This window comes from Triturus cristatus, chromosome 2_1, assembly GCF_964204655.1.
Source record: "Triturus cristatus chromosome 2_1, aTriCri1.1, whole genome shotgun sequence".
Taxonomy (NCBI): domain Eukaryota; kingdom Metazoa; phylum Chordata; class Amphibia; order Caudata; family Salamandridae; genus Triturus; species Triturus cristatus.
Window position 1 is genome coordinate 930,625,622 of NC_140581.1, and position 27,785 is coordinate 930,653,406.

Genomic DNA, 27,785 nt, shown 5'->3' on the forward strand with positions numbered 1-27,785 from the left:
TAAAAGAATAGAGTTTCAGAAATCACCGCGACACAGCGTAATAAAGAACTTCTATCGCTATTTTATCACCCCCAGGATTCGGCTTGGGTGGATGTTTTGTATGAGCGCCCCCACACTTAGCAGGGAAGTCAGTTACTTTTAGCTCAAGGCCAACGGAGGCCTGTAGGTGTTCGTGCAGTCACCACGTGCCGTGGCATGGTGCCAGCTTTAGCAAATGGTTAATGTTATCACCTAGGCATGCAAAGTGGTTTTGGGCAGTTTTAACTCCCAATCTTACTGCCAGAGACTTCTTCTGAGTCTACCATCCCATAATTGGAACCCGAGAGCTACAGGATACACAAAAACATTTCAAGGATGCACTCATTACCTTGAGTTACCATACTTTAAAGTAACTTGAACTAGTGACATGCAGAGTGCACAAAGATACTTGTCAATCATATTCTGGTTTATTGGTACCCTATGCCTTAGGGATTCGAGGATCAGGTTCCAGAGAAGTGGCAAATTCCAGAGGATCTCTTAGCTTTAGAGGGAGGATTCAATGTCCATCAGCCCCAGGTGTTTGTACAGATGCCAGCAAAGAGGGTTGAGGTCAGCCACTGCTCAGGGGAGGTGGATTCCACATGAAGCTAGGGCCACTTCCAACTGGAAAGAATTGGCAGCAGTGGGGAAAGCCTTGAAGTTTTTTCTTCCCAATCTCAGGAATTAGGCGGTGTGTATCCACACCGACAACCAAGTAGTAAGGGCATACTTGAATCAGCAGGGGGTCTGTGCCTCCCTCTCTCTCTCCTTTACAAGTAAATTTGTGTTTGGGCAGAAAATCACCTTCACTCTCTGAGGGCAATTTATCTTCCAGAGAGGAAGAATGGGCCTGCAGACCAACTCAGCAGGAAGTTCCCCTACTCAAGACCTTTATGCCTAGCTGCATGGGTTTTTCAGGAGATATATCAAAGGTTCGGTCAGCCATGGCTCTGACCTCTGCCACGGGGGACACAGCCAGTCTTCCTCACTTTTGCTCCCTGATTCCTTCCTCAGCAGCATGGACTAAGGATGCATTTTCAATCACTTGACCTAAAGGACCTATTGTTTTCCTCCCATTCCCCCCATTCCTTAATTCCTGCAGAAAATTCAAACAGATCAGGCCAGAATCCTACTGGTGGTCCCACAGTGGTCTTGGAGAGTGTGGTTTCCTCTTCTTCGCCAGTTGGCAATGTTGCAGCCTTGGGTTTTCCCTCTCCATCCCTCTCCATTGAGTCAGCCAATCGTCTCTCAGGACTCTCTCAGTCGTTGTATCTGGGAGTCTCGCTGTTGAAAGGGTAATTTACCTTGAACAGGGATGTTCAGAAGAGATGGTTGATTCCATTCAGCCTTCTAGGCATCTAGCTACTCGAAAAGTGTATTCACGCCATTGGGGTAACTTTGAGCATTGGTGTTTTTCGAAACATTCCAAAGACAAACATTTCCCTTCTGTGCGAATAAAATGTATGTATAACACACACGTATATTCCTAGAACCCAGTAAGGGTGCACCAAGCATATGTCTTAATCAATAATAAATAAAATTAAATATTGCTTTGTCTCCTAGTTAAAAATGTTATACGTTTTTATTCGTGTCAGCAAAATAATAACATATCAGTATTCAAAATTACAAGTAAAAAACTACAATGAACTGCAACTTTAAAAACCTATGTTGTATACAATGTCTACATCCTATAATCATATTTGCATTAACCATCACATTAATAGACATCCTCATCCAAGGTGTTCCATCCCATCCCCATTTTTTTGGTAAGCAACAACAATAATCCTTATTACGAAAAGTAATAACATTCAATCCTTAATCTTTTTGCTAAAAAACACTCTTTAAAACAATATCTGTAGACGTGGCGTTTCGGCCGTTCCTGCAGTTGATCCCCCACCTTCTTCAGGGCAAACATGTATATTAAAACGCTTTTTCTTTTTTACACTAAAATCATATATTTTAGGAGACAAAAACTTAAAAGACCCAATCAATACAACATTTATAAATATGCGTTATAAATGTACTGATTGGGTCTTATTATGTTCTATAAATATGCTTATATGATGTACATATTGTATACAACATAGGTTTTTAAAGTTACAGTACATTGCAGTTTTTTTAACTGTGTATTTTTGAATATTGATATGTTTTTTTGCTGACAACAATAAAAACGTATGGCATTTTAAACTACAAGACAAAGTAATATTTTGTTTTATTTATAATTGAATTAGACATATGTTTGGTGCATCCTTACTGGGTTATAGGAATAGAAGTGGGTGTTGTACATAAAGTGTATTCGCACAGAAGGGAAATGCTTGTCTTTGGTATATTCTACCCCATCCCTTTTGGTTTGAAAGGGTGACTCATCTTAGTTTAAAGTTTTTCAAAACATTTAGAGCCTACATTGTGTGAGCCTATTAAGATTCTCGATTTCTTATTATAAGGAATTGTGTTAGGTTTGTCTGTCTCTACTATTATGGCACAATAGGCGGATATTCAAGCTTTCAGAGGTGATGGAGTGTCTGATTGCTCCTTTGGCGTATAGTCTCTTGCATGGCTTCTTTGCAGCATCCTTCCGATTCACCTCCAAATCCAGCTTGGGACATGCCATTAGTACTGAAGGCTCTATTTGGCACTCCATTTGAGCCACTGGAGTCAGTTGGCGTCAATTGTGTTTTTACTGAGAAAGCAGTTTTTCGGGTTGCCGTTTGTTCAGGTAGAAGGGTCAGTGAGATTAGGCTTGTCTGCCAGTTCCACCATTCATTCTTTCCTGATAAGGTGGTCGGTCCTTCGTCCAAGTGATGCATTTTTGCATAAAGTTCCATCTTCCGTTCATTGTACAGAGGACATGGTTTTACCCACCTTTTTTCTACTCCTGCCTCAGTTGACGAAGAGCTGAAGCATTCCCTGGATTTGCACAGGGAGTTATCCATTTACTTGGAGCGACCCCGTATTTTAGAAAAGTAGATTCACTCTGTTACCTTAGGTAATGCTAATAAAGGTTCTCGCCCATCTTCAGCTACTATTTCTAGATGGCTTAAGTTTACCATAATTAGAGCTTATGGGTTATCTGATGAATCGGTTCCCCTGAAGGTTCAGGGTAGACTGACTAGAGGTATATCAGCTTCATGGTCATTCTTTAAGGGGTCCTCCCTTTGAGATATTTGTGAGATATTTGCAGCGCAGCAACACTGAGTTACGCTCATTATTGTTTGTCCCATAATAGGGTCCAATTAGGTGGGGGGGGGGCGGGGAGTTTCTCATCCTCTTTTGGGGATCATGCTCTGTCTTCAGCTACATCATTTTTGGCAATGTCATTCAACAAACTTTTTCTTTTTGACATTGTTTATTGGTTGGAATCATTAAAGGTGCAGTTAAAGTGTTTTTGGTGTATGGATATATTCAATCTGTTACGCTTGGGTATTATCTCGCATGTAAGAACTGAAGAGGGAAAGATGGATGAGGAGGTAATGCCCCGGTTACTTACCGGTAATCTTCAGTGCTCCGAGTCCAGGTCTTCCCCCGATACGGTCCAATATCCCACCATTCAGAGGGTAGGATTGATTTTATCTTTTATGTGGGTTGTCTCTCATGGCTTAGATAATTAACAGGGGTGGTTGGGTAATCAGCCACCATATTGGGAGAAGTTAACACGAGTACAGGTCTGTAGACTGGAGAACATATCTCACATGCGAGGTCCTTATAGGGGAAGACCTGGACTCGAAGTAAAAAAAGATCACCAGTAACTAACCGAGGGATTTTACTCAACTATCACAATGACAGCAGTGGGAACAACACACCCGCACAATCTCCCTCAAAGAGAGTGGTCCATATAAAAAATTATCAGGTTAAAAAAAAGGTGCTACAGCAGACTACACTCCTGCTACCAGAGTGTAAATATGGAAATTGAGAACAGCAATGACAAATACAAGGAATCAGAATGGCCTGGAACACTCAGGGGTATATTCAAAAGAACGTGTGATAACTACCGCAAGAGTAGCTTAACGCAACTCTCAACATCGCAGCCTATCGCTGGAAATTTACGCAGTGCCAACCAAGTATTCACAACGCGGCGGTAGCATGCGATAGTCACCAGATAACGTGTCAAATGTCAGCGTTAAAATCACCGCCACCCCGCAAAAATGTGAATCATGAACGCAAAATATCATGCATTGAGGCCAATTGCGGTACAAAAATTTGCGAAAACCAGTCACAGGCCTGCAAATCTCACACGTCTGGCGGGAAAAGTCACTATAAAAGAAAGAAGAAAAAAAACACCAAAACCAATTCAAACTGCGTAGCACCATGGATGCACCCGGACTGAGTGCAGAGGACAAGCCGAACTCCACAAGCCCCACGGAAGACCAGCATGGAACCCCGTGTTCGGGGAAGGGCAAGGAGAAGAGGAAGACGGGGTTCAGTCCCCAGGAAGACCGGATCATCGTCACGGAGGTGATAGAACACCATCAATAACTGTTCGGCACCTCCACTGGCAACCCAAACGGAAATATGGCAGGCCATCGTCACCAACGTCAATGCAGTCAGAGTGTCGAGGAGGTCAATGGAGGAGGTCAAGATGCGCTGGCATGATGTGAAAAGGCAGACCAAACAGAAATACGCCGCCAAGAGGAAGGCAGCAACAGCGACTGGAGGTGGGAGTCCTGCGACACAGGAGGAGCTGGATGAGCTGGAGGAAATGGTGGCCACAGTCAGCAGTGTGGAGACGGTGGCAGGATTTGGGGGCCTGGACACAGCTCGATACGACCTGACCCAACAGCAACAGTGTGAGTAACGACCAGGGACTGGGGGGATGGGTGGAGATGGGAACAATGGCACACATGCACAATTATGTGTAGCACACTGCACACCCACAATGATCGTGGAACATGTCCCTGATAGCCTTGGCACACTGCAGCACACATAGAAACACCAAGTAGGCCCCCGTCCACTATGGGCACAAAGGGGCCCCCCTCCCTATCACCAAAATCACAACCTACCCATGCACATGTGCTGAATTCCGCAAAGCAGCGGCTCAGTAAACCACACTGACTATGCAAGTGACACTGCATGCCCAATAGCATGGCAGCAGCCCAAAAAATGACATGGCCCACTAATCGACACGGGGGTGGCCCAGTGCAGATCACATCCGTAAAGGAGCAGGTCACACTGACATTTCCACATGCACTACAACCCATGCCGTACAATACACGCAGCAGACGAACAATGCACCAGGCCACAAAATCTGTCCGAGAGCACATATGACCCAAGTCAAAAAGAATTCAGCCCCCAAAAAGCACACAATTCAAAGGCACCCCGCCTCAAAGGGAGAAGGGTACACAAATTCAGAGCTGCAGGGACAACTCCCCCACGATGCAGCACACACACATAGAAATTACAGAACATTTGCAATGACGGCAATGTGGTACAAAGTGCAACACCAACACCACAGGACAGAGCTCACAACAGGTTCCGCTCGTGCGTATTAACTGTCCACTCACATCTGGCATTGCCTGACACTGTGTGATGATAATGTACGGGTAGATCCACACATCCGTCATGTAGGCGAAAAACACACTGACTGCCATCAAATAGCCAGCTCCACCAAAACAGTCAATGTACATTGGCATGCAGTCTGAATGTAAACATCTGCAATTCATCAACATACATGTGAAACTCTGTTAATCTGCATCTCCACTTTACATTGCAGAGGGACAAACAACACCTCCTGCAGAGCACACCACACTTCTCATCATGAATGATGAAGAGGACAACCGGCACATATGTCAAGACACCCACCAACTGATAATGGACAGCCTCTGCACCCCATCCCCAGGAGCAGGGCAGGCCAGCTGCCTCGAAGTGACCCCACCACCTGCACAGACCACACAGCAGGAAACAACCCACCACGGCTGTCTCCCAGGACCCTCCCGACCAAAACATGGAATTCCAACAGCGTGTGTGGGGTTGCCAGGTGGAGTTGGCTGAACTGCTGCGAGTGGGTTTCGAGCTTGTGGCAGCCAAACTCGATGCCATGCGTGGGTGTCCGAGTCCCATCAGGGACCACGTACAGTCCCTATCGGACACCCCCTGTACACACCATACCCCGCCACAGACCTTGGCTGACCTCGATGGGGCCATTAATCAGATACAAGAACTGTCTGGTCAGACAGGCACCAGCGATGACAGCACAGAGTTGGCACAGATGCGGAGGTCAATGGAGACCATGGAGCAGATGCAGGCTGGTAGTATGGCTGCCACGGCTGGACACCAGCGAGTAGTAGCTGGGAACTTCAATGCCTTGCAGTTAATCATCTTGCCATTGCTGCCACTGAGCCTGTCCCAGATGACTGCAGCGGGAACATCGACACACACAGCTCCGACCCCTGATGTGTCAGTGGCACACAGTGATGCAACCCCATCACCTTCGCAGTCTGATATGTCAGTGGCACACAGAGATGCATCCATTACCCCGCCACCGTGCCCTGGGACAATACCTCCCACTGACCCCCGGAACACTCTGCGACATTCACCCGGACCCCAACACGGACTGCCACAACTTCACTGCTGGACCGTTACACAGCAATCCTACTGCGGACTGCACTCCCCCTCTTCCAAATCACTTTTTAATCCCCAAAGGACTCTGGTTGGCCCACCACTTGGCTTCCATGTAATGTGGGCTTGGATGGCCATGTACAGCTCAAGCTCCGTCAATCACCTGAATGTGAATAAAACATTCTAAATCACAGAATATGCTCACTCACGTATGGAAGTATTGCTGGATGTAGTGACAATGATTGCACATGAAGGTACACCCTGGTAACTGACATCTATGCGCATGTGTATCCCTGAGACACATGGTCAATTGGATGACTGTGAAGGTGAGTACTAGCTGTGTCCCCATTGCACATCAACAACAATCTCACAACCCCCCAACGTAGGCACACGTCCATGTATTGAATAGGGCTGTGTGTAGGAATGACCAAATCGGTAGCAGGCCAGAAGTGGTGTCCTACATCACATGTGACAACAGAACTAACAGAACTTCACGTCGCATACCTACCCACACACATCTGTGTGGACACGTCCTGTTACAATTCATAACGTTGCTCCACATGGTCTGAGTTTGGACACCATACTCACATTGCTGAAGTCACGTAAGTGCACAGGTCGGCCAGCAACTATCCCAAAACAATGTCTGGCTCACAGAGGTGGAGCTTGCAAAAGGGAGCCACCACCATTGTACATGCGTCAGTCAGTTCCTCCCTGTGTAGGGACGATAATCATTGTGGCACACGAGTGGACAATCTAATCAACACTCATCACAGTTAGACAGACAACAGTGGAGTTGCATTGACTTTTTTGGCATGTGCGTGTCAGTACGGACGAGGCAACGGCCACAACAGGCAGGGACATGCTTAAGACACTTACACGCAGCAGCATGGGAACATGTCGAGGTTCAGCAAATGGGGAGGCAAAAATGGACAACAATCATCACAGATGGCACAAGTCTCAGCCCACATTGCCGTGCTGGACGAGTCATGTGTTGTTTGGTGTCTGCCCATTGCCCCGTGTGAGGGGGCACGACTCACTGCCCATGGGGTCTGCATAGTGCTCTGCCACAGGAGTGCGACAACTGTCTGCTCTGCCGACAGTGATCAGGTGAAAGGGTCCGACAGGTTCACATGTCGTGCTACGTTGCCATGTGTGTACTCTCCCCCCAGCAGTGTGTCCGAATTGGTAACGTTGCCAAACGACGCTGTGTTGCTCCGACCATGGACCTGCATCATCTTGCACAGGTGTGTGTACACACGCGTAGTTCCAAGCACATGCATCCAGAGTCCTAACGAAGGCAGACATGTCCTATGTTGTGGTGGGATATGTGAGCATTCCCCATGATGCAACAAGTCGTTGGGACGTGTGCTGTGGATGACAATCCGATGTGGCTGCAGGAACGTAGTTACTCGTCCATGAATGCCCGTGCAGCTTCATGTGCAATGTGTTCCAACAGTACGTCATTGTTGTGTTCAAGGAACACCAGGGTGAGCCAATCCATTAACTGGTCCGGGCAGGTGTGCTCAGCCCACGACGTTTCCCCAATCCGCAACACAGCCCAATAGGGGAGTGCCTCGATGTGGTCACTGCACACGAGGAATTGTGCAATCTCCCATGCACAACTGCCAATACATACGCAGTATGTCAAGGCATCCCATGCACGGCTGTCTAGGTTACACTCCTGTTCGTGATCCAACAGGGGGTGCAGACACAAGTCATAGTGCAATTCATCTACGGTTGTGTTGGATAGGCAGACATCCATGGAACACTTGAATGTGCATGTTCGGCAGAGGAACGAGGGCTGGACGCAGGTGACTTAGGCAAGGCGGAAGCTCAGCCGGTAACTGATCCGCAGCACTGCCAGTGGCAGCGCGCCCAGTAAATGCAGCATATGTGCACGGTACTGTTCCACGTGACGGGGGTTGTGCATGTGCCCGGGATGGCCTGCCATTGCGTTGGTGCGCCTCGTGGAACCGGCACTCTTCTAAACTGTGGCAGTTATGTGGAGGATATGCCACAGCTCTGAGCAATGATTCGAATGTGTGGGGAGAATGGGTTGCTGTTTCCGTGAGTGTCAAGAGCATCCCATGCGGGGGTACCTCAGGCAGGGGCTTCTGTATGTGGGGTGTGGATAAGTTGGATAGTTCATTTGCACAGTGCGTGGTGTGGGAGTCGTCCCCATCTGCCATGGAATCTCTCTCAGGGTGTTCCAGCCGCATTCAGGTCCAAGGTCAGAGGTGCAGGTGTCCTCCCACCATCTGCATTGGAACAAAGGAGCTTTCATCCCTAATGTTTGTCTGACTACTACTTGCATTTTCGGAATGTGATGTGGCTTTGGCGCTGAGATTGAGACAAGGCCTTGAGCTCATAGTGTATCGATGGCGATACACACACACACACACGTTGTCATGTGGAGCCAGGTGCCCACGAGGCCTTGCGCTGCTTGTGCAATCTCACTCCGTCTCTCTTCCTCACTCTTTCCCTCCCCGTCTCCCTCTCTTTCCTTTGTTGGGCGCATGGCACACCTTCTTCTCTTAGATTTTGTCTTCCAGGCTGTGTCCTACAGATTGTCCAGTGAGGACCCGCTCGGACTCATCCGAATGGTTGTTTTGGCTTTTGCTTGAATGGTGTTTTGTGTTAGTGATTGCATTGCTGTATGACTGGTTCTCCATTTTCTGGCCACGCATGTATGTTGATTTTCCTGCTTGTGCGACATCAGGCAGAATATTTGGTTTTGGGATTCGTCGTTTTGGTGTGCAGTTTCTTTGCCCGGGTTGGGGGGGGGGGGCGGGGAGGGGGTTTCGGGCCTATGTGTGGTGTCGGTGGGTGATGTGGCCCTCTTGGGTGTCCATGCTGCATGGGCAGTTGCTTGGGGCATCTGTTGTTCTTCATGTGTGACGATGGGATGTGCTCCCTTGTCTGGTGCAGGCTGTGGTCCGACTTTGCACCAGGTCAGAGCAGGTGTTAATTTCCTGGTGCTAACACGCCTTATCGCATGTTTTGTGTTCTTGTGATCTGGTTGGTCGTTGACAATGTTGAGGAGTGATGTTGTTGCTGCTTTTTGCTCAGGAACGCCTACTCTGCATCTCATTAGCGATAGTTGTCGGGGTCATCCGTGGCGATGTTTGTTGCGGATGCTAACGCCGGAAAAGTGATGCTGTAGACTGTTTGCACCGGCTTGTGAATGGGGCGGTAAATTTATCACGACTTTGGCTGCGCTAAAGTGCCGTTAACTCTGCGATAGATCCTTGTGAATATGCCCCTCAGTGTAAATTTGATATCAAAGAGAATTCTGACATAATATTTATTCAAGTATGTGTTACAAAAAGCCATAATTATATACACATACACCACACAATATTTTAAAATGCAACAATCTACTGTAATATACAACTGTAATGCGTATAACCCAAATGAAAGCAGTACAAGGATCTTCAAAAAAAGTTTTCCTTCCAATGTGTGTGCTATTTGCTCAGAGATCGTACACTGATGACAAGAGAATCTTCCATGTCCAATACATTTGCAAGGAACTGCCAACACTTGTTTGGTCTGCTAGACTTCTTCAGGGCTGTAAGAACACAAGTATGATGCTTAAAAAAGGCCATCAATATTATGTTAAAAATCCATTGGAAAGAAGGATGCTCCCTAAGACCAACAACACCCTTAGTAGAGCAAAGGATAAAAAGATAAAATTGAAGGCAAACTGCTTTGTGCACAAAATAGTAAGAGACGGCTATCCGTAGTTTTTTCAGAAAGGAAACACCAACAAGCCATAATTTAAGGCATGGTCAATATCTACTGCCCATTCCAGAAAAAACAGGTCACACAGATAATAGCGGATGCAGAGGATACACCACACTGTATCCATTTTGAAACACTCATAAGATAGATCAGATTATATGTGTGTAGATATATATATATATATATATATATATATATTTTTTTTTTTTTTCGCTGAAAAAACCATAGGTTTCAGAAACGTTATAGTTAGAAATTAGCATTTAAAAAACCTTAGAAATTCACAGAAAAAAACCATAGGTTTCAGGGGTGTTATAGTTAGCTGGACATTTCACTCGTACAAAACCATAGAAAATCCTCCGTTATAGTCAGTTCTGCTAACTATAACTTGCGCGTCCGCAATGCACTGCTGATGATGTCACATATTACATCATTAATGACATGGTCAGTGACATCACTGATGATATCATCCACGTGACAATCTGATAAACCTCATCATACACTAGTATAACCTTTCATCACTCACTGTAAAATACAGAGTACCATATTCGAAACCATTGACACACCAATACCAGTTACTACATACCCACACACTGATTCCTAAGTCTACACACGCAACTACCCATTCAACAACAGAATCACTTATACATGCAACCACTAATTAGGGGGCCGATTCCGATCCGGGTCGTGAAGCACTCCGACCGAGCTGGATCCGGAGTGTTTTCTGACCGAGCCGGAGTCATGCAGTTCGACCGAGCGAGTACGATGTGGCCGTATGCTGTCAGACTCCCATAGAAGTCATTGGGAGCCGGTCGTATGATGCGTACATGGGCTCCCATTGACTGAATGGGTACGTCTCGCACAAGTGTGCCCCCTACAGTGGGTACGTGTCGGTGCAATCCGCACCGTACATGCCTGTGTTGGGGAGACCCATGGGTCTCCCCCTGTGTCCGAGTCTTAGGGCTGTGGGTGACCGGGGTCCGACGCGGACCCCCAAAGGCAACCACCCGGACAATTTGCGAGCCGGACACTCCGGCTCACACAGGCTATCCGACGCGTGCATCGTACTGGCTCGGTTGTGAATCGCATCCATTGCACGCCACGGTTAGCTTAAGACCGAGCCGTACGGAGCGGTCGATGAATTTCATGTAGCTCGCATCATACTTGCTCGCTCATACAGCTGTACGAGTCGGCCCGAAATCACTTGTACGGCTCGCAGTTTTTCCCGCCGGATCGCGTTCGGTGCCCTTCCGACCCGGATCGGAATCGGCCCCTTAATAGAACACAATCAAATGCACTTATGCACATATATAGACATTGACACATCAGAAGTCATCTTAGTCGGTTATGCAGTCATCCTACTCACTCATGAAAAATATTAATCACACTTACATTTACTCACTTACACAATTATACACACAACACCTCATTTATTCAAACAAATAGTAACTCATAGTTAATATGTTAAAAAATCACCATTACAATTGTACACTCATTCATATAGCTACTCTCACAATCACTGACTCTCATATATACTTATTTATATACACCAACTCTCACATACAATGTCTTTTATTTTTTTACTTTGTTGAAGATGTACACCTAAAACATATATTCGCTCACCAAAACACAAATAAATACACTCAGTCACCCAAACAACTGTTTCCACATGCACTCTTAAACCTATACACCTAGTCAATCAACCATTCACACATCTATGCATAGAGTTACACACACCTCATCCAAACACACACAAACTCAGTGTCCCATACAAATCCTCACCCAACTAATCAATAACTAATATACACACTCATGTAGTTAGTGACCAACTGATGCAGCATGTTATACAACAACAGAGACAGTGATGCACACATTCACATAGTTTAGTTACTAATCCATGTATTAAGAGAGACACTTTTAATTACTCACTTAGTCAGACAGCTACTAAATTCTCCATCCAGACAGTTATATATCCACTCAATCTTCAATACAGATTGGTATATATATATATATAATACATATTTAAATTTCTAATTAAACCACATTCACTGGATGATGTCATCAGTGATGCCATTTGAGATGTCATCAGCGATGTGATCAGCGATGTCACTGACCTTGTCATGAGTGATGTAATATGTGACGTCATCAGCAGTGCATTGTGGGCGCGCGAGTTATAGTTAGTTCTGCTAACTATAACGGACAAATTTCTATGGTTTTGTACGAGTAAAATGTCCAGCTAACTAGAACACCCCTGAAACCTATGTTTTTTTCTGTGGATATATATTGTATTGTATGTCGATTTGTAGAGCGCGATTGCTGCCCGACGGGCGTCCAAGCGCTAAGGATGCAGTCAGAGAGGGGAGGTACGGCGGAAGTTAAGACAAGATTAGGTCAGGACGGACCTAGCAAACAGAAGAGTCTTTAATTGTTTGCGGAACGATTGCAGGTTGGGATTGCATCTAAGTTGGAGCGGGAGTGAATTCCAGAGTTTTGAGGCATTCAGAGCAAACATTCTGCCTCCAGATCTCGCTCTCTTAACTTTTGGGACCACGGCCAGGAAAGCTTCGGCGGAGCGTAAATTCCTGCTTGGGTGGTAGCGGGTGACCAAATTATCATTTATTGCTGGGCCTGTTTTCCAGAAGGCATGATGTGAAATGCATAGTGCCTTAAAAGCCACTCGCTGCTTCACCGGTAGCCAGTGTAGACTTTTCAGTCCGGGTCTGGCTGACTGCGTACGTGGAATGTTAAGCAGGGTGCGTGCTGCACAGTTCTGGACAACTTGTAACTTCCGTAGAGTCAGTTCTGGGGCACCCACATAGAGGGCGTTATTGAAGTCCAGCCTGGACTGTATCAGGCCTTGTACTGCTACCTGTTTGGCCTCCGTTGGTAACAAAGGCAGGACTTTCCTAAGTGTTCTGAGCAGGCCAAAGCACGTGGCAGATAGCTTGGTCGCCTGGTGAGTGAAGGTAAGATTTTTGTCCAGCCAAATTCCCAGACTCTTTACGCTCTCTTTAGGGATGGGGGGCGTGCCCAGACATGGAGGCCATAGGGAGGAAAAAGGTACTGGGGAAGCTGGGCCCAGGAGCATGACCTCAGTCTTATCTCCGTTGAGTTTTAAGGCCGAAGCTGTCATCCAGCCTTTAACCTCCTCCAGACATTTCATCAGGCCTGACTGCTTTTGCCTGATGCCCTCCTGCGTCAATGAGACCACTAGCTGGGTATCGTCCGCATATGATATGATCTTAATACCATGCGGTTCGACGATCCCAGCAAGCGGTTCCATATATATGTTGAACAGCGCAGGGCTCAAGGAGGAACCCTGTGGGACCCCACAGCTCAAAGATTTGCTGGCTGACACTATGTCCCCGTCAAAGATCTGGAATGATCTGTTGGACAAAAAAGAGTCAAACCACCTCAGTGCATTGCCTGTTACCCCGATGCCAAGGAGCCGGTTCAGTAAGGTGGTATGCCTGACCGTGTCAAAGGCAGCACTTAGGTCAAGGAGGATCACTGCCACTGATCCTCCTTGATCCAGTATCCTCCGTGACTCTTCAGTGACCGCCAGCAGCGCAGTCTCAGTTCCATGCCTAGGTCTGAAGCCTGTCTGGGTCATATCTAGTAGCTGATTCTTCTCTAGGAACTGGATCAGCTGGGTGTTTATATGTTTTCTAGGATCTTACTTGCCCAGGGATATATATTCACTGAAAAAACCATAGGTTTCACACATGTTACAGTTAGCTGGACATTTCACTCGTACAAAACCATTGAAATTCCCCCATTATAGTTAGTTCAGCTAACTATAACTCGCGCGCCCGCAATCCACTGCTGATGACGTCACATATTACATCACTCATGACATGGTCAGTTAATTATTTAGCTTTTGATGATATGTTCTTATGAGTTTATTTTCATTTTCTGAGATAATGCAAAAAGAGTTGAAACCCAGCAGAATTATGGTGGCCAATTTGAGTCAACTGAACCATTGTGGACAATTTGAATCAATTAACATATATATATTCTTGTTCTAGAGCATTTTAAGGTGTTGTACAAGGTGACCAAATGAGAGTTAGGAACATGGTCTGTATTAGAATCTGTGCACTAGTTTGGCAGACATTTAAAGTCCCCCTCTTCTTCTTTAATAATGGGAAAGAATTAGGTTTGGAATTAGCCGTGCTCCATATCTCCCTGTTTACCTTGATATCCTATAATGGTCTTTATCATAGATTATCTTACTTTTATCTCTCAAATCTGGTACTTCACCATGATTAGATAATTATAGATAAAAAGTAGTCCTTCATTTTACTTAATTCTATAGTATTAATGACATTATATACTTTAGGAAGGATTCTGTATATTTGATACAACACCTACGCATTGCTCTAGCTCTTTAAGATCATGCTTACACATATGGTCAAACTTTCAAATGAATCCAACTGCTGAGGGTCCACAACTGATGTGATGTTGTGTCTTATATACTTTCAAATATGAAAAGGATGTATAAAGATTAGGACCCCACATACACTGTACATTATATATATATTTTTTAATGTTATGCAGTGCCTGGTGAAACTCTCTTTCGTTGCTACAAGAATAATATACATTTAAATGCCACATAATGCATTTGGAACTGAAGTACTTTACAAGTTTGTATATGCATTTATGTCGCCAAAAATGTTCAAGCCTAAACTGAATGTGCTTGCTTGTTCCCTTTAATGATACACTCACTCTTTTAAAATATTGGGATCTTTGGTTAATTGGGGGCGGGTCAAACCAACCCCTTTTAAAAACACCCTTCACTGACTATCACATGACCCGGACGAAGGCCTTTGGCCGAAACGTGTAGGTCGTTTTGTTGTAACCTGATGCACTTTGCATGTTTGAAATCGAAGAAGAGAAAAAAAGCAAATAAATATGAAGTGAGCAACTTGAAATTAACCTGGATCTGCTGTTTGGGGTGCTGCCTTTCTGTGACCCTCTGGGACTTGGTGATCATTTCTGAGGGTTTATATATTAATATATAATGTAGTCTATTCTGTCAAAGACATTCTACACAATTAGAGGAAATGCAAAGCGGCACACAAGCCATCGGAAGCTGCAAATTATAACTTAGGGAAATAGTTACTCACGTATACTTTATACTGAAGTTTCCTGCTCACTATCATAAGGCAAAACAAGAAACCACCAGTTTTGATTGTGAAAAATGAAAGACCGACCGGTCCTCCGAATATATTGAAAAAATAAGTAACAGTCTGCAAAATGACATACAGCGCAAACAACACCTAAGTATTAGTTTGCTAATTTAAATCCCCCAAACCACCTAGGGTTCTAAAGATAGACATAAAAGGGGTACTTCGTTGTAAACTTATTAAACTAGGAATAATATGAGTCAAGAATTATTTAGGTCGTGTCTGTACTGCCACAAAAGTGGGAATCAAAAGCTTCAGGAAAACAGGGGAAATCCTGAAATTTACACAGACCCAAACAGGGAGTCTAATAGTAGTACTATACCATACAATTGAGTAACTAGATCATCAAAGCTGGTCTTGAAGCACCAAGACTGACATCAAAAAGTCGTAAATACCCTTAATTTCAAAAGTATAAACAATCACACATGAGCAAACGGAAAACCGACGCCACCTTCATTGAAGACTTAGAGAAAATTAAAAAGTCTTACAAATGATAACCTACAAACAACCTGTTGCGAATCTTATGAACATACAGTGTGGTAACTAAAAGGGTGCAGTGTGAAAATCCAAGTGACTAAAGAACCACTAACAAAGAAAGGAAAAAAATAATAATGTGGCCGGATAGCTAATGCATACCCTGGCATCTAGCTTACTATGATCAACAAGAAAGAGGCATTACAATTACTAAAAGAATCAAAATTCATGTCAAAGCAAAGCGTACATATGACGCAGAAATACAAAGGTTATCAGTGACCCTTCTCGAGTCTTGGCATTTGATTTACAAAAGTCAACAAAAATCAGAATGTAGGGAGGAGGAGCCAAGATGGCGACCGGGACGGCAGCGTAGACTCCCGGCTCCGTGAACCTCCGTATCCCGCACGGCTATCCTGCATTAGATCCTCAGCCTGCGCTATGCGCCCGTGTTTGTGAATGAGAGCGGCAACCGATCGAGTGACTCCGAAGTTTCTGGCGGCTGTACCGCCGGAGAAACGGGTATTTGCAATTTGCGGCCTGTGCGGCCCTGGAGCCGGGACCTCGAGTGGACACCTTGGCCGGGTGGCAGTTTCACAACAGCGGCCTTTGGTGACTGGGTGGAGTCGGACTGCCGGATCGGTGCGACTATCGGCCTACATTTCGCCGTGGTCGCTTCCTACCACTAAGCGGAGCTGAACAAGTGCATGCCCGGGGTGGCAGTTCCACGACTCTCCGGTGATTGCCTCTGCCTTCGACGGTGAGCTGCCCGAACGCCGCCCGTAACTCGCCCTGATTCCTGCGGGCTGCTCCCGGATTTTCGCGGGCGCTGGTCCGTGGTGGGGACGACTGTTGCCCGTGACTACATAACGGATACATTTTTGGTCTGCCTCCGGAACCCTGTTTGCCAGCGACATGGACCTTGATGCGCTTGCCCCTGGGTCCCGGTCCCAATACGGGTTGGACTTACCCGGCGGCCATCTTGTCACGATGAAGTCTACCATCCTGTCCACCAGGTCACAGCAGGATCGGGAGTGTGCGACTCTGGGGAGCGTAGCGGAGCGATCGCAGAGAGCTGTGCTGGGGTACTGGGACCTTCTCGAGGCTCTCGGTGCCCTTCATTCCACCTTGCTTCATGGCGTTTGGGTATTGGGGAGTAGGCTTGATGGTGTGGCATCAGCGTTGGGACAGTTGCGGCCTGCCTGTCCTCCGATACACAGGGACTTCCTGCACTGCACTCAGGACGACAACGTCGGGGCCACCCCTGTGCCTAGTGACCAGCTGGAAACTCCGGACAGTCTACTATTGTGTGATCGGCTGGCTGTGGGTCTGATCTGTCCCGGAGGTATTGGACCTGAGTGGGGGGGGTGGCCTTGTCCGGTGTGCGGCCTCCGGCGACCCTGGGAAAACTCAAGCAACGGTTGTCTACTCTGGCTGATTCCGCCTTCCTGGACCTTGTGTGCAGTGCAGATCCTGGGGCAGCACTGGGAAAGACGTTCCTCCATAATGCTGACTGGGTTGGTACTCAGAGAATTCCACCCCACCGGGGTGCGTCGCTTCCTGGTCGTTTTTGGACGCTCCTTTACCGTGTAGCATTGGACATGGCGCCGGGTCGAGGGGTATGCATGGGCGGATTTGCCAAGAGTGGCCAAGGATAAGAATGCTCTTTCAGTGGTGGTCGGCTAATAGGCGGGCGGGCTCGGGGTTGCGTGCTCTCATGGTATAACTGTCGGTATAGTAGGTGTAAAATGCTCCCCATCTTTCTTTGACATGGTCGATTTTGTGTTGCTTACTGTTTGCTTTGGGGGAAACATAATGTGCGGGAGGGAGACGCCGGGGGCATGTTTTGAAGGCCCTCCTCCAGTTTATTAATACTCTCTCTACCCCCCCTTCTGGTGGGGTTCTTTTCTTACTCCTTTTTCCCTGTTTCTTCTATATTTCGGGTCTGGTTCCAGGGCGACAGGCACACTGCTGGGGGGGGGGGCCGTACTCATCTGCAGAGGTGCAGGGTGGGGGGTTGGGGGAGGGGATTCTTTAGTCTTTAATCTCTTTTTTCCATGGCCTCCTTTTTCTTCTCTGATTCTTCTTGTTTTCTCTTTTCTGGGATCAGCGTGGTACACCTCCTTTGTTGTGAATCGTTGCCTTTTCATGTGTGCCACAATTTCCGGGGTGTTCTCTGGGCTTTAGGGCAGGGGACTGCAGGCGCAGCTGGGCATGATATTCTTCCCCATCCTGAATTTCCTGTGTCTGCGCCATTGATCCAATAGATTGCTGTTTATTGCTTACGTTTATCATTCTGCCTGCCTCTTATCGCTGTTGGGAAATTGTTCGGCACCTGATCCTTCTGTCTTTTTCCATTATAAAATGAAAACCCTTTTTATCCTGGTGTCCTACCGGCGCTCTTCACTGGCCAGACTATATTAGCATGAAGATTCTGCTCCCCGAGGTGCTGCCTGTGTTAACATTTGATCTCTGTTGCTCTGACTGCTTAGCGGCCGGCCCCGGGGGGTTGTAGGCCCATACTTGTTATTGATTGAAATGTCAATAAAGGTTTTTAAAAAAAAAAAAATCAGAACGTAAACACCACTGATATAGCTGCCACAAACAAGGCATTCGCATCAAGAGAAAAAAAAATTGGAAGATCTCTGTACTGCTTTTATTTGGGTTGCACACACTAAGATTTGATCATTTTCCAAAGAGTCGGAGAATCTGTAGAATACTATTGATCCATACACATATAAGAAGCAGTTGCCCCGTGGATCAATTCACAACTGTAAAATTCCCCAGGGTTACAGGAGTCCGCTCAGCATGGGAACCACGTTCACAAAATTGCTGGTAGTAATAACATGATACAATTTTTAATAAGATATATATTTTGGATTACATTCTAGCAAGATTTTAAGATGGCTCAGGGTTCTACGCCCAAAAACAACATTGGAAAAAACTGGGTCAGATAGTGCATTTTAAGACACATTTACAAATAAAATAACAAAGAAAGCAAAATGCTCATACAAGACACTCAAGAAACATCCCATGCTTTCCTGGTGTGCCAAGGAAGCCTAAACATACTCAACAGCTGTCCCATATGTTTTTTTGCTGCCCATGTTTAAGTTTGCCCTGGGTTCAATCCATATGTTAGAAACTACCTCCAGTATGCCAGGCCACAATTATGTCATAGGACTCCACCATTTTACAAGAATAAGGTTCAGTGTGCCCGGAGTAGCATTTTGTAATGGGTGCCTCCTTTATGCCAAGATATACAATGTGCTAGAAGTTTGACACAGGTGCCACTATATTAAATATTACCTTGGTTATGTAAGTACCAGCATTTTGCCATGGGTGCCCCTATACTATGAGTGCCCTCTCTTATGCCAAGAATTACCCTCAATAAATCTGCGACAGCATTTTGTCTGAGGTACCCCCCGTCTACCAAGAATTACATCCAGTATGCCTGGTCCTGCATTTCGCCATGGGTAACACTACCACCCATATGGCAAGTGTGTTCTCCCGTAAGCCATACCTACAGTATGGCACGGCCAGTATTGCACTCAAAAGCATAGTACATACACACACAAATACAATTGCACATATGCGAACTCATACACACTAACATACATTCTCACATGCTCTCTCGCATTCTCACATGCTCTCTCGTACGCTCACACATTAGCTCATACAATCTTTAACACACATTATCATTTACACTCACATACACTCTCAGTCTCACACACCCATGCACTGTTAGTCACAAGTGCCTTTTTCCAAACTGTTGGTGTCATGTTTAAGCTAGCATTGCTTGTGACCCTGCTTTACCTGTCTTGCCTGTTAGTGAATCTGGTCAAAGAAATCCCTGTATACAATGAAAAAGTTAAAGCAAACATAATCGTCAATGCTCCTTTTCATGTACGCTGTGAATCAAATGCTGTCTTTCCATAAAACAGGTGAACCAGTTTTAAATTTGCCTTAGATGTGCAGCAAGTTGTAACAATATTGCAAATGGACTAGACTACTTTGCGAAATGTAATAACAATAGTGTCCAAGTGATCTCATGCCATGTATTACTCTTTCAGACAGACCTGGCTCTTTAGCCGGTGTCACTATTTTCAGCTCCTTACTTGCAATGTTAACAAACAAAAGAAAATTACACGTATCAGAACACAGCTTTGAGATTCTTGATAAGGACTGTAAAATGTTTACAAATAATCAAGCTAGAACTCTTCCACTACATGCAACTACGACATTGGGCGCTACAACCCAAAGAGCATATGGAGGCCAGACGTGCCTTGATCCTCCCCCCTCCCCCCCCCACCCCCCCGTGGAACGATTAATAAAACAGAGAGGTACATCCCGGGGCACTATATCCTTCCAGTATTCACTCCTGCTCTCTACGCTTCTTTCACCTACACCACAACATGTAACTTTTTGGGAACACATATTAGAGGAAGAGATATTAAAGACTCAATGGTAATCTATGGAGAGTTGTCCAGAAATGCAACCACTCTATTAGTTTAAGAGAAGCACACTACAAAGTGCTCTATGACTGGCACCTATATCCCACCAAACTAAAAAGAATCGTTCCCCATCCCTCAGATTTATGCTGGATGAGGGGTGTGGTTTTTTAGGGGACTTCGGTCACATATGGTGGGACTGCCCGAACATCCGGTCCTTCTGGTCTGAGATATTATCCCAAATCAAGGATATCTTAGGGTACCCAATCCCAGGCAAAGTGGAATTTGCTGTTTTGGGACTTGGAGACCCTTCACTTTAATGTCAAAAAAGGGGCGATAAAACTATCATGTGGCTTTGCCTGGGAACTACTAAAATAGCATTGGCAGCAGCTTGGAAACGGAGAATGGCTTTCACACTCACACAGTGGCATGCCCGTTTATGGCAAGCTCTCACTATGGAGAGACTAGCGGATATTTTCAGTGATGATTTTAAAAATGTTGGGCTCACCTGGGGACCTCTAGTCACATACCTATCCAGGGGCCTTCCGCTTACTGTTTTCCTACACACACCAGTGCCCTCCATCTCTTTCTATTTTAATCATGAATTGAAGACCCGCTCGCATCTCGTCTCACTCCTCCTTGGGGATGACTTCTGGCCTCCAATATGATCATATACTGTAATCAGAAGCTAGCGTCTCCTTCTACACATGTTTTACTTTATTGTTTGATTTCTGTAGTATGTATGTAATGTTTTGCTGTCAGGCAACATGATTATGTGTACTCATGGGGGTTCCTTTAACATAAGAGACTCTGTACCCGACATTGAATGGCAAGTGATTGATAACTTGGGGGATCATAGTGGAGTTGTTGTTAGGGATGTGGAATTCCTATAGTCCAACACCCAGGACATATTGTTTGGTGTCAAGAGCAACAAGTTTTCATGTGTATTTTGTCCTTGGGACAAGTTGGCCCAACCCCCTGCAGCACAAACTCTTTGGCTGCCAGTTTGCAATACTACATTATGGATCAGGGAAGGGCACTGTCTGCAGTTAAGGTAATATTTGTGTCCATATGTTAATGCTATTCAAACTTGTATTTATGGATCATTCATTGAAAGCCTTTATTATTAGGATGAGCGCTCTAAGTAAATGTTGTAAGCTCTGACTGCAATACTGGCAGTGGTTTCAGTATAAAAACATGTACACACGTTTTCAAAGTTTAGCAATATGAGGCTATGTATAACGCTCCCAGAATGCTCTCTGATTTGATGCAAATATTTGCAGACGCTTGAAAGGAAGATTGATGATTTTTTGCTTTCAAAATAAAATGTTCATGAAAAAATGAAAGCAGGAGAAAAAACATTTTGCATAAACCACTGTGATTTAGTAATGTGTTAATGTGACCTGTCCTCAGGACACCCCCGCGCCGCACGGCCCTCCAGCTGTGTCTGTGCCCCCTCGCTGCTGCTCGTTGTGCCGTTTTGCCGTTTTTCCCCTCCTGTGCCCTGACTGCTTGTCACTGTTGCCTCTGTTGTATTTAGTATTTGTATTTGTTTTTTGATTCTGTACCTCTGTTTCCTGCTTCATTGCCTCCCCTGGTGTGACCCCTGCTCCCCGCTTCCCGCCGCCGTGACATCGCGGCCCGTCCCCTTTTCTTCGGTGTCCTCCCCGCTTCCGCCTCCCAGCTGCTCCTCCCTCCCACTTGGCCTTAAATGGAGACCGCGCGGCGCAGGTGAGTGTGACCTGTCCTCAGGACACCCTTGCGCCGCACGGCCCTTCAGCTGTGTCTGTGCCCCCTCGCTGCTGCTCGTTGTGCCGTTTTTGCCCTCCTGTGGCCTGACTGCTTGTCACTGTTGCCTCTGTTGTATTTAGTATTTGTATTTATTTTTTGATTCTGTACCTGTTTCCTGCTTCATTGCCTCCCCTGGTGTGACCCCCGCTCCCCGCCGCAGTGGCATCGCGACCCCGCCCCCTTTTCTTCTGTGTCCTCCCCGCTCCCGCCTCCCAGCTGCTCCTCCCTCCCACTTCCCCTTAAATGGAGACCGCGCGGATGCGCAGCGGACACGCGCAGCGGGCGCACCGATTGTGCGCCGAAGGCAAGCCCGTCCGCGCCTGGACCGCGCCCAGCGCCAGGACCCCTGGCCCCCGCCGACGCCAGACCACATGACGGACCTACGACGCCGCCACCCTCAACGCACTCAACGCCGTCCGGAACCCCGCCTGCTACCAAGCCACCCCGAAACGCACCCACGGACCCTTCGCCTGCCAAGCCTGCCGATTCACCTGCCTCCGGACCAGCACCGCACCCGCCAAGCCAGGCACCAGCAACGAGCACCTGAAGTGCATCCTGCTCAACACCCGCTCCGTCCACAGACACGCCGTGGAACTCTGGAACCTGCTCGACACAACATCACCAGACGTCGCCTTCCTCACGGAAACCTGGATGAACGCCTCCTCAGCGTCGGACATCGCCATCGCCATCCCGGACGGATACAAGATCACCCGGAGGGACCGCGTCAACCAGACTGGAGGAGGCATCGTCATCGTACACAAGAACACCATCCGCATCACGACCAACTCCGACGACACCCTCACCACCGCCGCCGAACACCTCCACTTCCAGATACACACCGACCCCAAGACGACCCTCAGAGGCACCCTCATCTACAGACCCCCGGGACCACGCACACAATTCAGCGAAGACATCGCAGACTTCATCAGCCCGCACGCCCTCCCCTCCGCTGACTACATCTTCCTAGGGGACCTCAACTTCCACCTGGAGAACAACACCGACAACAACACCGCCGCCCTGCTGGACAACCTCGCCAACCTCGGACTCAAGCAACTGGTGAACACCCCCACCCACTACGCCGGCCACACGCTTGACCCAGTCTTCTCCTCCAGCAAATACATCTCCTTCAGCCACTCCACCGGACTTCATTGGACTGACCACAGCTGCGTCTACTTCAGCTTCAGAAGGACCACGGCCCACCACCACCCGCAACAGGTTCCTCGCAGGAGCTGGAACAAGATCACCGCCGACCAGCTCACCACCTCTCTCTGCCAGAACCCTCCCGCCAGCACGACGGACCCCAACGAAGCAGCCAGCAACCTCACACAGTGGATCACCAACTGCGCAGACAACCTTGCACCACTGAAGACCCCTCCCAGCAGACCCGGCAGCATGAAAGCCTCTTGGTTCACCAACGAACTTAAGAACTCCAAGAAGAACTGCCGCACCCTCGAGAAAGCCTGGAGCAACGACCAGACCACAGACAACATGACTGCCCTCAAGCATGCCACCCGCAAACTCCACCAGCTGATCCGCACCACCAAGAAGACAGCATTCAAAGAACGACTGGACAACAACGCCCACAACAGCAAGGAACTCTTCAGCATCGTCAAAGAGCTCTCCAACCCCAGCACCGGAAACAACGGCATCACTCCCTCGTAAGACCTCTGCGACTTACTCGCCTCGTTCTTCCATAGCAAGATCGCCGACATACACAACAGCTTCGGCGCACAGACCACGCACCCAACCTCCGGACCAACACCCCCCATCACCACCCTCTGCGCCTGGACCCCGGTCAACACCGAAGACACCACCCGCATGATGAACACCATCCACTCCGGATCACCAACCGACCCCTGCCCCCACCACGTCTTCAACAAAGCCGATTCCATCATCGCACCCCAACTCCGGGACATCATCAACGCCTCCTTCAACACCGCCACCTTCCCGGAGAGCTGGAAGCACGCCGAGCTCAGCGCCCTCCTGAAGAAACCAACAGCGAACCCCACCGACCTCAAGAACTTCCGCCCCATCTCGCTCCTCCCTTTTCCCGCCAAAGTCATCGAGAAGACCGTCAACAGACAGCTTGCCGCCTTCCTCGAGACTAACGGATCCCTCGACCACTCGCAATCTGGTTTCCGAGCCAACCACAGCACCGAGACCGCCCTCATCGCAGCCACAGACGACATCAGATCCATGCTCGACAACGGGGAAACAGCGGCCCTCATCCTCCTGGACCTCTCCGCAGCGTTCGACACTGTCAGTCACTTCACCCTCGTGCAGCGCCTCAGCAACATCGGAATCCACGACAGGGCACTGGAGTGGATCATCTCGTTCCTCACCGGAAGAACCCAGAGAGTCCGCCTCCCCCCCATTCGTATCCGAGGACACCGAAGTCATCTGCGGCGTACCACAAGGATCTTCACTCAGCCCCACCCTCTTCAACGTCTACATGAGCCCCCTCGCAGCCATCGCACGCCAACACAACCTCAACATCATCTCCTACGCCGACGACACCCAGCTGATCCTCTCCCTCACCAACGACCCCGCCAGAACCAGCCTACACGATGGGATGAAAGACGTCGCCGAGTGGATGAAGAACAGCCGCCTGAAACTGAACTCAGACAAAACGGAAGTCCTCATCCTGGGATCATCGCCCTCCGCCTGGGACGACTCCTGGTGGCCCCCTGCCCTGGGCACCACTCCCAAACCAACGGACCACACACGCAACCTGGGCTTCATCCTGGACTCCTCCCTCTCAATGACCAGACAAGTCAACGCCGTCTCATCATCGTGCTTCAACACCCTGCGCATGCCCCGAAAGATCTTCCGGTGGATCCCCACCAAAACCAGGAAGACGGTCACCCAGGCTCTTGTCACCAGCCGTCTGGACTACGGAAACACCCTCTACGCCGGAACCACAGCCAAACTTCAGAAAAGACTCCAACGCAACCAGAACGTCTCCGCACGTCTTATCCTGGACATCCCCCGTCACAGCCACATCTCCGGCCACCTGAGAGACCTGCACTGGCTCCCCGTCAGCAAGAGGATCACGTTCAGACTCCTCACCCACGCACACAAGGCCCTCCACGACCTGGGCCCCAAGTACCTCAACAACCGCCTGAACTTATACACTCCCATCCGCCAGCTACGATCAACCAGCCTCGCCCTCGCCGACGTTCCACGCATCCGCAGAGCCACCATCGGAGGAAGATCCTTCTCCTACCTGGCAGCCAAGATATGGAACTCCCTCCCCATCCACCTCCGGCTAACCCAGGACCATCTCTCCTTCAGGAAGCAACTCAAGACCTGGCTTTTCGAGCAGTAACGTTCCCCTCTCCCCCAGCGCCTTGAGACCCCTCCGGGTGAGTAGCGCGCTATACAAATGTTATGATTGATTGATGTACACTAGTATTTCCCAAAAATATTCATAACAGAAAATCAGTGTAACCAGTTTCAATAAGATTATGGGAAACAAAAATAAACAAGAATTGGCAAAGCCAGTAGAGCTGACATTTGTGGTCAGCTTTTAAGTTTTGTCAATGTGTGACTTGTTTTGAGATGGTTTTTATAAAACCTTATTGGTGTGGGAGCTGCAGGGCACTCACCATTATAAAAAAAAATTGGCAAAAGCAAAAATTGCTTTTGGTCTGAAAAAACACAGACTGCCACATTAGTTACTGGCACTGAACAAAACTACTTTGTGTGCCAATATGCTCCTTGTGAAAGGGCAGAACGCCGTCACTCACAGTGAAGCCAGCCAATACATAGGGAGACAGAACTTTAATAAACACAAAAGGTCACGGTCAACGTCAGACCAAACTAGGGGCCCAATTATTGAAGAAAGTCTCAAAAGTGCACCCATGGTACATGTCCTTGCATTAAGTGCAGCTATACGCAAGAATTTACATAAGTAGGACAAGAAATAGTAGTTCAAGAAAATATTTTTGAAATGCATTTTAGCATGAACAAATGTGCATGTGTAGTTTTGCTCATGCGAAAATCTGAGTGCTTGCAAGTTCACTTTCCCTCCAACCACTTTTTTCCCCAAATCTTGAAGGTGGTTTACTTCTGCCATTGTCAGGAGTAAATTTCCAACATTTCTCAGTGTGGGAAAAGATTAGAGAAGAGAAGTTGAAAATCCTTAAAACATGCAAGTTAGTAGGTTTGCAGTGACTCAGAAGGGCATTCTAACCCTGAACTATTGCTTACCACTAACTTCAGCGCCAGTATGTAGATGCTTGGCAACATAAGGGGATTGCAAGTATTCAAACAATACTATGGTATAAGCCCTGGCATAATTGGAGAAGCTATATCACAGCTCTTATATAATGAGATTGCTGCCATAATTTGTCGCCGCACTACATGGCACCAAAGGGACAAGTGGATTTTGTTACAGGACAAGTAGATTTATGAAGCATCCTGCACCATGGACAAGTGGATATTTTAGTAAATTCCACACCCTGTGTTGTGCTGTAATTTGAAGATTGTGCAAAACCCAATAAAAACAATTTTAACAAAAACAAATCAAGCTTCAGTTTGTGATTTTTGAAGTTCATGTTAAACAGCGAAATTGTGAAAAGGCTGAGATCGCATTTCATGTGGAGAGGTTAGAAATTCCCGCTAGTGGGAAAACATTCACAATCCTCATAATCAATTAAGTTTACTCAAAACTTTACTGCCCACCACAATGAGTCAGTATGAGGTGTGAGCCCTATTTCAAAGCACCAGCAACCCCCGTTCTCCTGTAGTCACACTGTGCAGTAGTGTTCCTTAACTGAAAAAATCATAAGACAGCTGCCGCCTCTGTTCCTCGTACAGCCTAAGACTTGGTGTGCTTTAACGAACCCACCTGCTGAAATACTGCTGGGACTCTACTCCCAAGGCCCCCCGCATAATTCGGCGCCAATGCCGCTCATGGCAGTGAGTCAAAAAGGATCTCAACATGTACACAAACTGGCCAACTCACAAACTGTGCACTCTAGCAAACAGCACACACGAGACTGGATACAGTGTGTCACGGCATATACATGCACACAGTGCCTCGGCATTTGCAGTGTCCTTTGGCGCAAATATACAATCCTTTACACTGCGCATACACGTTGTGCCCCACCTCTCGGCTCTCACTCACCTCCCCAGATGCCCAGCTTCAGCTGAGAGCTGTCCAGATTCGCCACGTAGTCCCCCAAGAAGCGATTTAGCACATCGACCACCACCGACTCAAACACCATGTTGGCACCGGGCTCAGGGTCCCCCGAAAACGATTCGGGTTCCCGAAGATAGAGGCACCACCTACAGACAGCGCCGGGACAGCACCCTGACTGGTGCGAAAACAAGCTCAACCAGCAGTGAAAAAATGCCTAAGTCAAGCCGCGCCCACAAAAAGACGGGGATGTTATCAAACCAATACAAACATTTCCCTACGTCACCCAAACCGCGTTTTTGAGTCACTAAGAAAGTGTTAACTGGTATTTGTGCTTTTTCTCTAGCATTTAATATAGCGAATTTATAAAAATAAAAAAAAAGACCTAGCTTTTAAAAAAAATACTTTTTCTTTAAATATGCTTGTGCGTTTTCAGTT

At 47.3% G+C, this 27,785-nt stretch overlaps 1 protein-coding gene across 3 annotated transcripts in view; it reads right to left on the bottom strand.

The window, feature by feature from the left end:
* VPS13A (vacuolar protein sorting 13 homolog A) overlaps positions 1 to 27,555 on the bottom strand; it is a 2,314,464-nt gene extending 2,286,909 nt beyond the window's left edge. For 2 of the 3 annotated variants that reach the window (XM_085633365.1, XM_085633374.1), the window contains exon 1: positions 27,336 to 27,555. In XM_085633365.1, coding sequence (XP_085489491.1) covers positions 27,336 to 27,435 — 100 coding nt within the window. In that variant the 5' untranslated portion in view covers positions 27,436 to 27,555. The remainder of the gene's footprint in view (positions 1 to 27,335) is intronic. The other variant, XM_085633382.1, reaches the window with a different exon arrangement.
* Positions 27,556 to 27,785: the final 230 nt, after the last annotated feature.